At 40.4% G+C, this 18,874-nt stretch overlaps 1 protein-coding gene across 8 annotated transcripts in view; it reads left to right on the top strand.

Moving 5' to 3' along the window:
* The first annotated feature begins 3,485 nt into the window (after window positions 1-3,485).
* CFAP44 (cilia and flagella associated protein 44) overlaps window positions 3,486-18,874 on the top strand; it is a 106,611-nt gene continuing 91,222 nt past the window's right edge. For 6 of the 8 annotated variants that reach the window (XR_006888273.1, XR_006888274.1, XM_046659083.1 and 3 more), the window contains exons 1-4: window positions 3,486-3,534; window positions 10,205-10,309; window positions 15,618-15,773; window positions 16,037-16,196. Coding sequence is in view for 6 of the 8 variants with exons in the window: in XM_046659083.1 (XP_046515039.1) it covers window positions 10,210-10,309; window positions 15,618-15,773; window positions 16,037-16,196 (416 nt within the window). In the remaining 2 variants the exon portion in view is untranslated. Of the gene's footprint in view, window positions 3,535-3,880; window positions 3,967-10,204; window positions 10,310-15,617; window positions 15,774-16,036; window positions 16,197-18,515; window positions 18,594-18,874 lie in introns of those variants that run through there. The other 2 variants (XM_046659081.1, XM_046659084.1) reach the window with 2 other exon arrangements.

Below are 18,874 nucleotides of genomic sequence, written 5' to 3'. Positions count from 1 at the left end.
GGTTTTGTTTGCTGATAAAATACAAAAGTAGGTTGAAAAAACTCCAGGAATAATAGATGTAGAGAAAAGAGCCTTTTTTTCTTAGGCCTTCTGAAGCAGTGCTGCTCAACCTGGGTTGCCGTTAAGAGTCACCTGGGCACGAGTCATCTGGGGACGTTGGAAAATTCCCATTGCCCAAGGCTCACCCCACAGCAATTAAATCAGAATCTCCATAGGCAGGACACAAACATCAGTATTTTTAGAAACCTCCTCAAATGGTTCCACTGTGCAGCTAAGCTTGGGAAACAATATTATAAAGGTATTCACTGCCCCCCAAATCATCAGTTGGGTGAATAGTAGGTTTTAATCAACAAACTACCTGGGGCCTCTTTTTCAGCTTCCAGAGCCATATTCATCAGTGGGTCTCAGAGTATGAACCCCGACTAGCAGCATCACCATCAATGGGGTACTTATTAGAAATGAAAATTCTGGGGCCCCACTGCAGACCTGTTTATCAGAAACTCTGGTATCTGTTGTAACAAGTCCTTCAGGAGATTCTGAGGCATGCCCAAGTTTGGGAATCACTGGTCGATCTGTAGAGCGGTGAACTCTGCTGTATTTTACTGTGATGTACTACACTGGTATTTACCATAACAGTCCAAACTCAGATTACTTGTTCTTGTGTTTAGACTCAAGTTTTTTGATAACATGTGACTTCTCCAATATTCCTCAGGAAGCTGCCAATCAGTTGCTAAACTTTAATGAAATTTACAGTTCTCCAAATTGCAGCTTAGGAGAGAAACTAGACTGATTATTAAGTCCACAGTTATAATATAACCATTCCTACCCTGTACAGTGAAATCATTTGGGTTAGCATTTAATTCGTTTACTAAGTGCCAAGCGCTGTTTTAGCCACTTTACATGACTTCATGACACCTTTATGAGGTAGAGGCTGTTATCCTCATTTTGCAGATGAGGAAACTGAGGTACCAGACGGTAAGTAGTTTCTCAGGGTCACACAACTAGGGAGTGGTGGCACTAGAATGGGAACATAGACCATCTTTCTCCAAAGCCTGTGCTGTGCTGCCATCTTACAGTGTGTATGGTATGGGGGCGCCATAATAATAACTGCTGCCTTTACTGAGCCATTGCTGTGGCAGGCGCTGTGCTAAGTGGCAGTATCTCTGTGATCTCATTTAGGTCTCACAGTCACCCTCTGAGTTAGATATGTTAAGTGCTCTCCCCTCTTTACGAAGGAGGAAATTGAGCCCTAGAGGTGAATGAAGTGAGTTGCCCAATGTCAGAGTGCTTGTGAGAGGTAAAGTCAGGACTTGAGGCTTTGAAAATAATTATTCAACTTCTCCTAAATTAGAAGAAATAACCAACACAGTACAGTGACTCAGGGTGCAAGTATTGCAGCCAGAAAGCTTGGATTCAAATGCCATCTCTTCCACTTGGGCTGTGTCCCTTGGACAAGCTAATCCGTCTTTCCCATTTGAAGGTCAGAGATCATATATCTTTCTTAGAAGGTTTTGAGGATTAAGTGAGGTAAATATACATAAATGTGCTGAGAACAGGGCCTGACCCACAATAAGCACTCAGTAATTATGATTGCCAGTTTTTTTGTATACATATAAATACAATTTTCCCTCTATGTTCCCAGATTTTTTAGACATTCTGCAGTAAATTTACTGTGTTTTTCTCAGATTAACAGATCGACCCGGTGCTTTAAATTTAGAGATATTTCACCTGAAAAGATGTTTGGAGATTGAGAGAAAATAATCAAGCATATTATTTGAAAATGTAACATGCTGTTTAGAAATAGGTTTATCCTATGTTTTCTGACTTTTCAGACACCCGGATATACTATTTAATAGTTAATAGCAAGGATAATGGTTTTTTTTTTTAATCCCTGGAGAATACTTGACTAAAGAGAACATCTTGATATTACCAACAAATGCATGGTGTAGGTTTTTGGAAAGTTATTGTGTAAGATTATGGAAACAAACACAAAATATTGTACAGTCATTTTTTTCTTATTAACTTTATTTGGAAATAATTTATATACAATAAACTATATCTGTTTAAAGAGGACAATTCATTGACTTTTGGGAATTGTATATACCCATGAAACTACCACCACAATTAAGACACAACATTTCTATCATCTCCAAAAGATTCCTCCTGTTTCTCTGCAGTGCATGCCCCTCTTTGCTCCGCCCCTGGGCGGCCAGTGATCTGGTTTTGGTCATCATAGATTTGTTTGCATTTCATAATAAATGGAATCATACATTATGTACTATTTTGTGTCTGGCTTCCTTCACTCATAGTTGAGATTCATCCATGTTGTGTGTATCACAACATGTAAGTTTTTTTCTTCTGAGATATTTTACTTCTGAGTAAAGATATTTATCCATTCACCTGTCAGTGGCCATTTGGGTTATTTCCAGTTTTTGGCTATGATGAATAAAGCTCCTATGAATATTTGTGTACAAGGCTTTGTATGGTCAGGATTTTTTGTTTCTCTTGGATAAATACTTTGGCTGTGGAATGGCTTGGTATATGTTTAACTTTTAAAGAAGCTGCCCAACAGTTTTCCAAAGTGGCTGTGCCATGTTAAATTCCCAACAGTGGTGTAGGAGAGACCACTTGCTCCACATCCTTCCACATTTGGTGCTGGCTTTTTAATTTTGGTGGGTGTGGAGTGTGTGCACTGTGGTGTGCATTTCCCTGAGGACTACTATTAAGTATCTTTCCATGTGCTTATTGATCACTAAATAGCTGATGTGAAGTATTCCAAGTCCTTTGCCCATTTAAAAAATGAGGTTGTTAGTTTTTTTCTTACTGAATTATAAGAATCTTTTATGCATTCTATATACAAAGTCCTGTGCCACTTATTATTGTGATGTTTTAGAAACAATGTTCTGTAACCAATAACATTGGGTACTTAAAAATCAGCGGGAGTGCTGTACCACAGAGAGTTAGGAACAAGTGCTAAACCCAGCAATCTGTCAAGCTGGGCCTATACTGTGCGCGCCCAGTCCTGCCACCGAGGAGCCCGCAACATAACATCTTATTTACTCTTCAAGGCCAACAGCGGTAACACAGCGTAAACTAAGGAAATAAATAAGTAAAAGAAACTAAAGCCCGGTGATGTATCTTTGCAGATGTTAGTACGCGCTCTGGGCCCCTTTGGGCCGGTTTGTATTATTGGGCAGGTATCTTCGAAAGTATTTAAAAGTCGTTTCATTTAACTATCAATAAAATATCCTTAGTTGATAATAAACTGGTAGAATGCTGGGCTTTTCTGTCCGGCTTTGAACCTGAGTCATGGGCCACGAAATAGCGGGGACCACAGCGAGACAGGGATCGAGGTTCCCTGCCGCACCGCCTGGGGCAGTCTCTGCGAGCCGCCTCGGGACGGCGCATGCGCCTCACCGCCCGTCCGTCTCCGCGCTCCCGGAGGCGGGGCGGCGTTGCCGTGGTAACCGCAGTAAACGGAGGACCTGGGAGGAGGCTGTGGCTAGGAACGCGCGGCCGCGGTCGGTGCCTTCGGTAAGTTTGGACCCCAGCAGTCGGGCTGTTCCCGCGACCTCCCCTTCCACTCCGTTAGCGAGTCGAGGAGCAGTGACCTGCACTCGGCCTCCCAGCAGGCTGAGCCATGCTTTGCTGAAACCCATCGCTTCGTTCTCCCTGCGGATCAGGGCTACAGCCGCTTGAGTGACTCGCACTCGCGGGCATGGAGCCAGACACTGTGGATACAGAGTGGACGCGGTGCCTGCCTGCAGGAGCTCACAGGCCGGCCGGGCGGACGACAGCAGGCAGCAGGAGGACGAGATAGACCGTGCCAAGCCCGAGAGGGGGGTCTCGGGAGAAAGGGCCTGGTTCTGGGGTCAGGCAAGCCACCCCGCCCCACACCTTGCTGTGTGACACTTGGCAAGTTGACCCCTCCGCACTTCAGTTTCCTCATCTCTAAAACAGAAGATGGTAATGCTTACCTTGTGGGGTTCTTGTTATAATTAAATAGGTTTATGCAGGTAAAGTGCGCAGCACATGCATGGCATGTAGTAGGTGTACGACAGATATTTGTTGCATACAAGTACTCACTGTGACCAGCCAGTCGTGAGTTGTTGGGTGGCTACTGACAAAAACTTTTGAGAAGGAGAAGGAGCTAAGGAGGGACTAAGGAGGGGGAAGGTGACAGGAGATGAGCTACAGACCCTAAGATGAAGGACCTTTATGCCATGCGAAGGAATCTGAGTTCTTATCTATGGCATTGGGGAGCCATTAAAGGTTTTAAACAAGAAGAGAGGCACGTTAAAAGCTATATTTTAGAAATACACGAGGCAGAGTAGAAAATGGATCAGAGAAGAGAGTGACAAGACATGAGGCTGTGGTGATGATAGAGGTGAGACGAGGAGGACCAGAACTAGGGTGGTGACAATGGGAACAGAAGGGAGGAGATGAATTCAAAAGGCTTAATAGCTGGACACTTAGCAACAGGACCCGGAAACCAATTGCATAAGTTGAGTGAGAGGGAAGAATTCAAAGAGTAACTGCTCTGCTCTCTCATCTGTAAAATGCACCTAACTCAGTTGTTTTGAGAAATGTATGAAACAATACGTGTAAGAATCCTTAGAGCTGTGCTTGACACATGGTAAACACTCAAAAAACATGAGCTATTGTTATTCTCTCCACAGTCGTTTTTCACATTGTAAAGTAAAGACTGAGCAACTGTTTTATACAACAATCTGCATGAGTGTTAAGGTGACGGGCTCTGGCACTCTGCTGAGATGGAGTGTTTGAGTGTGTGAGAGCGAGGACTGACCCTGGAATCTTGTGAAGGAATCTGAGTGATGGCACCTTGGGGAGTACTGTCTGGCTTCCAGCCAATCTCCTTTTAGTAACACACACCTCTGCATCACTGTGTACTATGATTTTCTTTTTTCTTTGCACTTCTCCGGGGTTGACCTAAAACTTGACAGTCTACCTAATGAGTTGGTCAACAGAATTGGCCATAGGCTGGACCAATGAGTCTGAGTCTAATGCAAGTAGATTTAAGACAGTTCTGCAAATAGACTCCGACACCCAGCTAGTTCAGTTGTATAACATAGGATGTGGTTAGGAACACATGAGTAAGGTTTAGTCATTCTAGTTGGTTTCAACCTGATTTTGATGGGTCAGTATATGATGAGACTGCACTGTCCCCAAAAGATCATGTAATATTAGGCTGCCTTAAAGGAATACAAGGTCTCCAAGAGGTAAAGTGATACTTCCTCTCTTCTGGAAAGTGTCCAGATCCTTCAAAGAAGATACAAAATTGGGAAGGGATGTATGGTGCATTGGGATTAACTATGGTGCATTGGGATTAACTTCTTGAGCTATCAGGATGCTAAAAGAGTTGAAACCATGTTAGTGAGGAATAATGGAAAGAATTGAGATGCTTTCAGTGGGAAAAGAGGGGATCTAGAGAGACAAGTGAATCAGCTACAATGATTTGATTGGCTATAGTACACAGAAAAACTTGTTCTATGTGTTCTCCAAAGAACAAGGGCCAAATGGATCCAAGTTGCAGAGAGGAAGATTTTGGCTTAATATAATATGAATTAGAGTTGAGCATTAACAGAATTGCTCGCCCTCTTACCTGGAAGGTTTAAATCGAAGCTGATTGATCATCTGTTGAAGCGCTCTTTCATTTGTTCATTTATTCAGCAATTAATACATTTATCCCTTCAACCCTTTTGCACACTAAGTGCCTCCGTGCCAGGCACTGTTCTTACAGCTTTACTGTATTAACTTACTGAGATCTCAGAACAACCTTATGAAGTATGTGCTGCACTTCACAGATGAGAATACTAAGGCGCAGAGAGGTTAAGTACTTGTTTAACGCCTCAGGGCTATTAAGAGGAAGAGCCAGGCTTCAAGCCCAGTGAGTCTGACTCTAGCCCGATGTTCTCAGCCCGACCAACACCCTAGACTGCTTTTCTCATGGTGCTGGGCTCCACGATGTAGATGTGTGACTTATATTGGGTGGGAGGTTGGACTAGATAAGACCTCTTTCAACTCTGAAGATTCCATTATCCTATTTATGTAGCCGTAGCTATAGCAAAAAGAAGGTGTAGTCACTGTAGTAAAAACAACTACCATTTTTGAGTACCTACTAGGTGTTTTATATAAATCCATGGTCCTTAACCCTGAATCTTATCCTTGGCTGCACAAAAGAATCACAAAGGGAGCAAGACTCTGAGAATTGTCTGTTGTAAAAAGTTTTCCACGAGATTCTATGGGTATAAAAGATCTCATTGAATGCTAACCATAACTCTGCCGGACAACCTTATCATTCCCATTTTACATATACAAGGACTACAGGTTAAATGAGCCTAGGGCCTTGGCCCTTGACCAAGTCAACCTTTTTCTTTGGACAAAGTGGGATGTGAACCCAAGTATCTGGTGCCAAAGCCTCAGCAGTTCACAATACAACTTCCCAACCCCTTCATTCTAAAACAACAGAAACAAGCAAACAAAACCCATCTCACCAATTACACTGCTGGTCTCCCAGAGCCCAGGAGCCCCTCCTACCTGACCTGCTCCACCGCTCTGCACAGGTTCTTCAGTCACCCTTTATGACCCAGAGCAGCTAAGAAAGGATCTCAATATTTTTTGTCCAGTATAGCTAGTTCAGAACATGGGGCAAATTCCTTGGGCTCCAGTATTTTCTTCAGCAGTGTACACAAACTGACGTTAACTGGTTTGTGATATGAAAGCTTATCGCACGGTAGTATTAGCCACTTGAGGACTGTATTGTTTATGAGAGCACAGAATAAAGTGTGAATCTTTTGTCTGGACACCAATTTGCCTTCTGTTGTGGTTCAAATCTTCAGTCTATAGACTGCTTCAGTTACCATAATGTTTCTTACCCATTTTATGATTAACTTATGGGTAAGTTTGTTAGGTCTTACAGGCTCTTTATTAGAATATATATCCAGTTAAAGTTCAGTTATAGCATGTTAAAAATAAATATATTTAGAAAAGAGAAGACTAAAAGGTGGGAAATGAGCTCATGAAGCTTTAATTGGTGGGAAGCAGGAAAGAAAATTAGGAGATTTAAATCAGTGAGAGGTGCTTGTCCTACCATTGCTGGCTTTGAAGGGGTCATGAGCCAGGGAATGTGGGCAGCTTCTGGAAGGTTAGAAGAACGCCTGGCCTACAGCCAGCAAGAAAACAAGGACTTCAGTCCTACAACGGCATGCAACTGAATTCCGCCAACAACCTAAATGAGCCTGGAAATAGGCTCCTTTCCTCCCAGAACCTTCAGAAATGAAAGTAACTCTGCCAATACTTTGATTTCAACCTTGTGAGACTTAAGCAGAGAACTGGCTGAGTCACAACTGTGCCCCGGCTTCTGACCCAAAAACCATGAGATAATAACTGGGTGTTACTTTAAGCTGCTGAAGTTGTATGGCAGCAATAGAAACCTAAACCAAAAGCTGTTTATAGACTGAAGTGTTATTGAAACGTGCAGACTAAAACTTTTCGTTTAGTTCTTAATTGATTAGCAACAATAGAATATCAGTTCAGTTTCCTTGGCAAGCCCAGCGACTGCCTTGCCTCCACTTACTTGGGGCCTGTACCATGGCAACCTAGAGAGTACTTTAGTTTCCTTCCAATACCTTAATTGTTGATTTTTATTAAGGAAATCTTTATCTAGAGTCACTTCAGTCATGAGTATCATACCATCCTGGTTCTGGTCAGCCTGAGCTGCATCTGAATCAATGATTTAGAAGAGAAGTTTATTCTGAGACTATGTTAAAAGAAAATTGTCAAGTTCTTCTTAGATTGTAGACTATTTAAGGTCAGGGGCTCTATATTGCTCACCTTTGTGTCCTCTGCAGTGCCTAGCATAATACCACTTGCATGTAAATATGCTCAATGGTTTTAAGACTTGAACAGGTTTAAATTATAAAGAACTTGAAAGCGAGGAAGAAAATGGCGCTTAGGTATATTTGTAGCTATCTGAACAAGTTTACCAACCGTATGTGATAATCTGCAGCCAAGCTGTAGTAACTGACATTGTCTTGCACTGTCCATTACTTTTTAGTTGTTTAATTATTACAATTAATTATTCAATTTTTTTTTTGAGGAAGATTAGCCCTGAGCTAACATCTGCTGCCAATCCTCCTTTTTTTTTGCTGAGGAAGACTGGCCCTGAGCTAACATCTGTGCCCATCTTCCTCTACTTTATATGTGGGATGCCTGCCACAGCATGGTTTGCCAAGCGGTGCCATGTCTGCACCCGGGATTTGAACCAGTGAACCCTGGGCCACCAAGAAGCAGAACATGCGCACTTAACAGCTGCACCACTTGGCCAGCCGCTATTCAATTATTTGTAATTAAAATGACTTGTACAAACCGATAACTTGTACAACGTGGAAAGCAAGTCTGTGTATCCAAGTTGGAAGGAACAGGAACTGAACTGGGTGATAGAATTTGGATTTTAAAAGATCTTGCTGCTTAAAAATTTTCTATTATTTGATTCCTACACACCTCCCAACCCCCATGGGCATATAGTCTACAATCAGGTGAGAGGCAGGAAGGAAGGGAGGGAGAGAGGAAGGGAGGGAGAGATGAAGAAAGGAAGGAAGGAGAGAACAACAACTGAAAAAAGAAAAGAAAAAAGCATCACATACACACATGCACATATACACAAACACACACACACATTTCCTAAAAGGTAAACATCATCTTGGTAACTCAGAAAAATGGCTCCAAAGTACTAAACACAAAATTTAATAACATAATTAGCATCTTAGGATGTATCTTTCTTGAAAATAGTTTGTAGGAAAAACATTCGAACAATATACTACTGTCCCTCAAATCAAGAGAAGGCGTCATTGTGATGTCACTGCAAGAAAACAGATGGAATGAACCCTCGTGTCCAGAAGAAGGGAGGTAGTAGGTCATTCTGCACTCTCCGCTGATCATGTAGTGTATGTCATATCTGCTTTGGGCATACTTACCTTTCTTCAGAGACCACGAAGGTATAATAACACACTACTTCAATTAATTCTCACAGCCCCCTCATAAACAGTTTTTTCTTGATTCCTGTTTTAAAGTTGAGGAATTGAGGTAAATTTTAATTAGCTGGTTATGTGGCAAAACTGGGATTCAAACCTGAATCTAACCACAAATCTGCTCCAAATAGAACCACGGTTCTCTTCTGCTTGCCAGCCATGCCATAGGAGAACGCTGAGGAAAGTGAAGTGAAGACTTCGAAGGAAGATAGAGAAGGTGTTTTCAAAGACTTGAAGAGCTGCAATGAAGAGAGGGACAGAGAACAGGGAGTGTTGTGTCGCTCCCTTCCTTGAAACCCTTCAGTGGCTTTCAGTTGCCATAGAAATAAGTTCTAAACTCCTTAGAAAACTTAGAGACAATTTTATGATCTGCTACCTGCCTCCTCTTCAGTGTCCATCCCCCGCTCCTACTTTAGCCAGTAGCTTACTTGCAGCCCTTCACAGACACAACCCTCTCTCTGAAGCTCCCTCTGCCTAATATACTCTTTCCTCTTCTATCCCTGGCCAGCCTCTGCTCATCACCCGTATCTCAAACACCTCTTCCTTAACCCCCAGACATAGTTTAATCTTCTTGCTATACATGCCCACAGCACCTGCTTCTTTCCTTTGTTTAGAACTCATTATATTTTAATGGCTTGTTTATTTCTAAACAAGAAGCTCCCCAAAGTTAGGGATCCTTTCTCTCTAGTTCAGTACTGCAATTTAGTGCCTAACATAAGACTTGATACATACTAGGTGCCCTCAAGAAATATTTTCAAATGGAAATTGATTAATAACATCAGGGGAATTTGATGATGGGAAGAGGAAGAGGAGGGGATGAACCAAAGAAAGGATTAATTTTGATGGTGGAGCATTTGGGGAAAAGACGGACCTGGGTGGTGTTTCACTATGGACCTCTGGAAAGGTCGAGGGCACCACCATGACAAGTTTGCCAGGAGAAAGGGAATGGCTGACTATATGTTGCAGTTCTGCAGAGGTCTCTGCTGGTGGCTGTACCCTCCTGCTGGTGAAATCATCTCAGATACTGTGCAAACATACGATTATCAACACATGTGGTGTTTGGTGCTTGTGGAATTTGTTAGGGGAAAAAAATCTGTGAATGATTTCTATTTTACACCTTTATCCCTTTCTCTATCTCAATTTTGCCCTTACAGGGAAAATGAAGGAGCCAGATGATCAGGACACTGATGGGGGGAAATCAGACAGATCAAAGAGTGATAGAAGGCCGTCCCAGGGGTCCTCTAAATCTGAACCAAGATGTAAGTAAAGATGATAATATATGCTTAGGTTTTTTACCATTTAATTTAGGTAAAATAGTTTTTAAAGAGTACGTATCTAAGTTTTTACAACAGAAATGGTTTACTTGTTTAATTCCCTTACTAAACTCTAAGTTCTTTAAGAGCAGAGCCTGTGTTTTCATCATTCTATCTCCAGCTCCTGGGCACGTAGAAGTTACTATCATCTCTACGTTGATAATCAGCTGTCTGCACATCTGGTCTTGCTCTCTCCTGTGGGGTCTACAAAGTCTTCCATGGGCTTTTCCAGTACATTGTAGTGGAAAGAAAGCTGGGCTTTCGTTTTGAGTCCTGGGTCTACCACTTAGAGATGCTTGATCTGGGATAAATTATTTCACCTCTCTGAGCCTCAATTTTCTCACCCATTAAAATGACAATTGTGAGCTGTTTGAGGGTTAAATTGGAAAACATGCGGAAAGATATAATAGATTGCAAACAGAAGAGAAAGTGAGGGATTTTGTAATAGGATTTTTGAAAGATGGTTGGCTCTTTCTGACTGGGCATCATGGTGTTAGATATCTTAGTGGAATCTTAACTTTTTAAGTTCTAAACCTAAATATAGTTTCAGAAATTTAATTTTGACTATTCACCTAGAGGAGATCAGGTCCTGGGCAAATCAATTCACTTACAAAATTTACATTAAATTCTTTCCATCTGTCTGAGACATGTCCCGTAAATCCAGGATTTCTCCATATCATGTTTTATTTTAGATGTTTGCCTTCTCCTGCTGGGACTCAGAACAAGGATTTCTGCTCAAGTCTTCCTGTGCAAGTCTCCTCCTTACCACCGCTAGAGTTTTCTTTCCGAAAGATATGATTATATCACTCTCCTCAAAAACTTTAGTTTCCTTCTCTCTTGTTTGTCCATTTCCACTTTTCTCCATTCCCTAAGTTTCTGACACAGGATTTTCTCCTTTTTGGTTTCCTGGATGGGTGGATTGAAGGACCATGTCCTTTGTCCAGCACAGCTTCAGGATCTCCCTTTCTTCCGTCAGAACTCTTTGGGGTGGTTCTTATCAAACATGGCTGGGCCCTGTGCTCAGCTCATAAATTAGTTCATACCTCATGGGTTTTAGGATCCTAAATGCTAATGTGAAATAATTTGCTGGCACCTTGACACCGTCTACCCTGGTGCTGTGAGAAAAGATCTCTGCCACATACCTGATAGCTGCTTTTTTACTTTCCTGGAGACCTTACCTTGTTCTCAGTTTTGCTAAAAGATCTGAGCGACTTCTTACTCTTTAGAATGCTAATGCAAAGTGAATCAATTTCTTGGTTTTCCAGAGAGATGAAAGTAGACTCTTCCTCATACTCAGCAAGGAGTTTCTGCTGTAACTGAGTTCTATTAAGAAATTTAGGCCAAATGTAGCAGCAAAACCTTCAGCGTTTCTTACAAGAGTGAAGGACTGTTAGTTACTAAAACATTGATTTCTGATTCTTATCAAAGGACTAAATTATCTGGTCGAATATAATAAATTGGGAAGGATTTTGGTCTCTTCTGTCTTCAAAAATATTTTGTGTAGAATTGGTATTATTTCTCCTTTAAGTGTCCAGTAGAATTTACCAGTGAAGTATCTGGGCCTGTAATTTTCTTAGTGGGAAAATTTTTAACTATGAATTCAATTTATTTAGTACATAGAGGGTTGTCCATTTCTTCTTTAGTAGGTTTTGTAAATTTGTATCTTTCATAGAATTTGTACATTTCTTCTAGACTGTAAAATTTGCTGGTATAACTGTAGAATCTATGTTCATTCCTGATATTAGAGATTTGTGTTGTTTCTCTTATATTTCTTGATTGGTCTAGCTACATGTTTATAATTTTGTCAATCTTTTCAAAGAATAAGATTTTGGCTTTACTAATTTTCTCTATTGTTTGTTGGCTTTTTATGTCATTGATTCTTGCTTTTATTTTTATTATTTCTATTATTTATTATTTTTGTTATTTCCTTTCTTTCTTCTACTTATTCTGTTTTTGTTTTATCTTTGCTTTTCTTTTTCTAGTTTCTTAAGGTGGAACTTTAGGTCATTGATTTTTTTTTCTTGTATTCATATACATATGTACTAAAAGCTGTAAATTTCCTTGTAAGGACTGCCTTAGTTCTGTCCCACAAATTTTAATATGTTAGATTTTAATTATTATTTAGTTTTGGAAATATTGTCTAATTTCTTTGTTGATTTCTCCTTGATCTATACATTATTTTTAAGTGTGTTGTTTAATTTCCAATATTTGTAGGTTTTCCAGATATCTTATTGTAATTTATTTTTAATATACTTTTGTTGTGATCAGAGAATACACATATTCTGTCTTATTTCATTCTTTTAAATCTATTGAAATTTATCTTATGTTCCAGCAAGTGATCTGCCTTGGGGAATGGCCCATGTGCACTTGAATGAGTACCTCATGTTGATAGGTACAGTGTTTTATAAATATCAAGTTGGCATGTTTGATAGTGTTGTTCAGATCATCTATGTCTCTACTGAGTTTTTGACTAGTTCTATCAATTGGTGAAAAATGTGTATTACTATAATATTAATTAAGTAAACTGTAAAGTTAAGGATATATACTATAATACCTGAAACAGCCATTAAAAAAAAAAACAAAAATAGCTAAAAAGCCAACAGAAATTAAAATGGAATTCCAAATAAATAATCTAAAAGGATAAGAATAAACAATCTAAAAGAAAATAGGAAAGGAGGAAAAGGGAAAAAAGGAGGAGTGAGAGGGGCACACACAGAAAATAAGTAATTGGATATTAGACCCAAATTCAACCCTGTTGATAATTACATTAGCTATTAATTGACTAAACATTCACATCAAAAAGGCAGAGATTATCAGAATGGCGAATAAAAGCAAGATCCCACTACAGTCATGTGCTGCATAATGACATTTTGGTCAACAATGGACAGCATATATAACGCTGGTTCCATAAGATTAGTACCATATAGCTTAGATGTGTAGTAGGCTATACCTTGTATGTTTGTGCAAGTATACTCTATGATGTTTCCACACTGATGAAATTGCCTAGTGACACATTTCTCAGAATGTATTCCCATGATTAAGTGATGCATGTTTGTATTAACATTTTGAGAATTATTGTGATGTTTGTGGGAGACACACTTTAAAGATACAAATAAGTTGAATGTAAATGAATGGAAAAAGATATATAATGCAAACAGTAAGCAGTGCCTATATTAACAGCAGATAAAATGGACTTCAAGACAAGGAGTACTACCAGTGACACAGAGGGACATTTCCTAATGATAAAAGGATCAATACATTAGGAAGACACAACAATCATAGATATGTATGCACCTAATAACGGAGCATCACAATACTTTAAACAAAAATAGGCAGAATTAGAGAACTAAATAATTCCACAATCATAGTAGGAGAGCAGTCTGGTACTAGTTACTTCATCGTGGCCAAAGTGGAAGTCCCAACTAATAATTTTTGTATGTTGTTTTTACATGCAGTAACCATGCTGACCTCTTTAAAAAATTATAATAAGTTATAGGTAGTTCTGACAGATTTCCTATGTGCACAGTCATATCATTTGCAGGCTTCCTCATTGTGTTCCCAATCTCACAGAGAAGGAGGAGGTAAGCAAGGAACCAGAAAGGCCAGCTGTATTTGCAGGAGGCAGTCTGTGCCTGGGGCGGCTGGAGAGGAGAGGCACCATACTTTCCTATTTCCATTGGCTAGAAGGAAGAAGAAACTAAAGAAACTCACATATAAAATCCTGGATCATAAAACAAAAATTTTAGCTGGCTCTTTCTGAGATCTGTGACTGTGGTATCTCCCCTCCTTGGTCAACCACCCTTTGCCTCCTCCTGCACCCATCCTTGTTCAGTCTCTACTAATTTCTCCAGCCCTTCCACCAGCCGGCCCTGCCACCAATTTCTGATTTGGGGTTTTAATGGCTTCTAGTTCTACGAAAAATGCAGTTTGTTTTTTTGGCTTTCATTTCCTGTGGTGATTCTAGATTATTTCCAAGAATAGAAAGGCAAATGCTGATTTACACTTCAGACCATAAGCTTTCCACTTGTCTATTTTGGGATTATAAAAATCATAAATGTCCTCAGTCATCACTGAGTTGCCTAGATCTGCTGCTTCACCAACCTGATTTAATGTGTCTAATTTCTACCAAATTAGGTTTTTTCCAAACTCCGCTTTTTATGTCAGTGGAACAACCTTTCTACCAAGCTCAGAATATTCATTATTTTTTTTTTCATTATTTACTCTCCTTCATCTGTATTGGCTGCCAATTCCTTTAGCAGCGATTACCTCATCCCAGTGGCAGCCTTAACTCATCTAATGGCAGCTTTACCTCCTTTCCCAGGGGGAGGCCAGCAGATGGAGTGTTGAGCTTTTAATACCCTCATCTTGAAATGGGAAAATAGTCTTTGATTGAGACGGTAACAAGAAAGAGCTAATGGTATTACTGGAGAGAAGTTACCCAGGACCCTCTCTTGAGGGAATTCAAACAGTGTGGTCCATTTAGGTACCCAGGGTTGTTTTTCCTTCCTGTTGTCCAGCTAATTGGCTTGGCCCAACTTTCCTGTCTCATTTGTATTAGTCTTGGGCCTTATTCCTAATCTTTTAACCTCATCTCAGATAGGTCTACTACGTGGCTCTATTCTGTTTCTGGCATACTTGGCATTTCTGCCTTGTTCTTCTGAAAGTGCACCCAGCCCTTTCACCTGCTTGGCGTGATAAATTTAGCCATACCCATATTTGGACTTGATCTGAATGTGACTTACACCTAGGGCCACTCTTCCTCCATTCAGTTCTATTTCCCTTCTAGCTTGTCCTGAAGCAAATATTTTAACTTCTTTCTGGGATATCATTCAGAGATAAATAGTCATATGTGGAGAAGGTGATTCTGGAATAAGCATTACTTGTCTCTGACATGAAGGGTCCTTAAATAATAAATGTTGGTAAAATTGAATTGAATTGAAATAATGATAGCAGCATACTGACCAATCTTTTTTTCTTTATCTTTTACTTTCTTGTAAGTATGCAGTGATAGGAAATATACTGGAAATGAAATGAAAATGGAGACTAACTCACAGGGAAGGCTTTTTTTTTTTTTTTTTTTTAGAGTTCCAAGAGTGACCAAATAAAATGATTCTCCTAGGAAGTATTAAAAGTATTGAGTATTCAAATTCCTTCAGTTCAGAGCACAAACACATTGGAAGTGTTAGCTACTTTGGAAATAAGAAAATGTTTAATTCAAAATTTAGAAATTATTAAAACAAATTATTTTTAATAGCTGCTGTGAAAGAGGATTACAAATTTTTGGAAAATACTACAGATGAAACAGTTACTGAAGGGGAAGAATCCTATTTAGAGGATGATGACTCATATACGGAACATTTGGAAGGCAGTTCAAGTTCACTTCAAGAAGATTATGCGGAAAGCGTTGGAGGTAAGCAGGATGAGTTTTGGGGAGTTGAGAGTTGCTCTTTGAGTCTGTTGAAACCACATCCAGCACTCAGCATTCACCCTGATGCACACAGGCATGTTGACGCTTCCTCCCATGCTCCCTGGTGGGTGGCAGCCTATCTTCGGGCCAGTAGTAGTACTTACTACCAGAGTATAGTGGACTAGGTACATTTCTCCTGTCTTTGAGAAATAAGATTTTAGGATTCACCAGGTGCTCTTCTTAGTCAAAGCATTTTCATTTTTTAGAATCTCGGTATATGGAAACCCCTGCCCCAGCTGCGGAAGAGGCAGAGGAAAAAGTTAAGAAGAAAATATCTGAGACCTTCTTCTACGATTATACGCAGCTTATTTCGACGCCTTTTGTGACTCCGGATTCGAACATACCATTGGATCTTCTCACACTTGTGTATCCACTCCAGTGACATATGTATAATTTTGAGGTTTCAGCTTCTTAGGTCAGAGGTTGGCAAACTACATCCCACGGACCAAATCTGGCCTTCTTCCTGTTTTCCTAAATAAAGTTTTATTGGAACACAGCCACACTCGTTTGTTTACATTTTGTCTGGCTGCCATTACACTACAAGGGCAGAATTAAGTAGTTACAACAGAGACCATCTGGCCCACAAAGCCTAAAATACTTACTGCCTGGCCCTTTACAGAAATAGTTTGCCAACCCCTGTTTTAGGTAATTCTAAGAAGCTTGGCTCTTGGAGAAGTTGAGATAGAAATGCATAATCTTAGTTTAAACTAAACTTTTGTTTGATGCCAAACAACCATGAAGAGAAATGATGCTTTTCTGGCTGTCCGTTCATAAGACATGATGTGAAGGAGACAGAAGACCGCCTATCCTCGTTTACCTCCTCTACCAGCCTGGCATCCCTTTTCACTGCCTGTCGAGTTAAAATCACTGATTTCCCTTCTAGAAACACTGATGTGGCCCTTATCGGGCATTAGTATATTCACGTCCATTTATCAGATGAGTTATCAGAAAAGACAACCCTGAGGAAGTGGGGCACAAAATGACAAGTTTTAGTTGCTCTGGAGAATAAGAGTGTGTGAAGAAATGTCAAGGTGGGGATGATTGACAAGGAGATTTAGTTTTTGTCATGACTTTATGTTGTTAGGTTTATAAAGCAGATAGTTAGGAGATGATGTCCACTAAGGCCCTTGGCTAGCAATTTAGTGTGCCTCCTTCAGATGGGCAGTGGTTATGACCACAGGCCCTAAACCACTGACCAGCCTCTTATAAAGGTGTCCTTACAGAGGTAGGGGGTGGACTTCCTGACTCAATTTTGCTTGTTATACAGAAATAGAACACATTGTTATGATAGCATCTAACCCTATTTCATTTCAATCCCAGGTGTAACTAAAACTAATTCACCCCTGAATTTTGTCACTTGGAGTTTTCCCTTTTGAGGGCTTCTTTTGGTTTTGGCCATTGGACAAGCTCCTGACAAAAGTCATGCTGTTAGCTTTCTTCTAGCCTATTTTTTTCAAATGGGGTAGTATACGTCAGAGTGACCTGGAAGCTTTTTCTGAAATACACATGCTCTGATACCTTCCTGGACCTTCTGCATCCTTTCCATGTGGAGAGAGGCTTGGGCATATGCACTTTGAAAACGTTTTCCAGGTGGTTTGATTGTGTCACCTTCTCCCAGCCCCAAGCTGCTCCAGGGCATAAGGATCTCTGTGTTAGAGAGAGATGCCTAGATTCTAAATAATAGAACAGAGGACCTCAACTTTTGACTCAATGGGTGAATTCTTTCTACTCATGCTGGATGAGTGGCTGCATAAATTATAGACTTGAACACTTTCAAAGCCAGGGAAACCACAAAGTAGCTTTTCCCATTTTTGGATAGCTCACATCATTAGAGAGCTCTTCCACACCTTGAGTCAAAATGTACCTCCTGCGAGCATCACGCGTTAAACTTAGTTCTACTCTCTAGAGATGGAACAAGTATAATCTTTATTTCCTGTGTGAAGCTCCAAGGAAAAAGTCAGCTGTCATGTATGCCCTATGTTCACTTTTAATCCTTTGTTATATTGAATTTACTTCAGTTTTAAATTTTGTGTCTTCTAAATCAATTAAGAAACATGTCATTTATAAAATATCACCCAAACTGTAGCATAACTTGTAAAAGACATTAAATAGAACTTAACACAGTGTTTAAACACAATGTTAAGGTGGAGGCCCCAGATGGCCGTGAAGAAACAGCAAAGGCCCTGGGTCTCTCACAGGAGGTTAAGAGCTCTCACAGGAGGTTAAGAGGCGGCAAGCCAGAGAGAGGACCAGATAAGACAGAGGGAGTCAAAGGCAGATCGGAACACATTTGAACATTTTCAAAGCTCTGGTTGGGACTGCCACTGTCCTATGGGGTTAAAAGGGAAGGATCAGACTCTAGTTATGCATTCACTGATTCATTCAGCAAACATTTATTGAATGTCTAATTGACTCCAGACTCTGTGCTAGGCAATCTAGGAAGCAGACAGGAGGGAGAAGAAGTCTTTGCCCTCAAGCAGGTTGTGATTAGAGGGGGAGAGTTTGGGAAGTTACTGGTCCCACCCGTTCTGCATTTGAAAGGGCCTTTAATCAGAGCAGCAGCTAGTAAGAGGGAGTTTCCCCCCTGAAATTAGAGATGATAATATTGCATAAATGATAGCATCTCTGATTCCCAGTGGTCATCCAAGTTAGTGAAGAGCTGGTAACCCATGACTACTCTCCTAGTTACAGACATACTTTTACTCCTCTGAAGGATTATCTTGGCACCTGGGAAAAGAGGAAGGAGAGCAGGAAGAAGGAAAGGTGAGAGCTGTTGTTTGGGGAAAGGGAAGGAGAGGGCAGGCAAAAGTTCCTGCCCCACACCAGGCTCTGTAAAGATAAGGAGCCTCAGGTTCCGCTCTTTTCATAAGGAGGCCCCAGATGTTCTCTGTGAGGCCTGAATAGCCTCAATTAAATCCTTGGATCACATATTTATTTGCACTTCTATATGAGATTCAATTTTAGGCATTTATGTTTTTATTAAATTTACAAAATTCCTTTTTCTTGAAAAGATCAAATACCCTGAAGTGTTCTCTCTCTCTTTC

Source organism: Equus quagga, chromosome 4 (assembly GCF_021613505.1).
Source record: "Equus quagga isolate Etosha38 chromosome 4, UCLA_HA_Equagga_1.0, whole genome shotgun sequence".
NCBI lineage: Eukaryota > Metazoa > Chordata > Mammalia > Perissodactyla > Equidae > Equus > Equus quagga.
The sequence above is the reverse complement of the archived record's forward strand: the minus strand, read 5'-3'. Positions and strand labels throughout refer to the sequence as shown.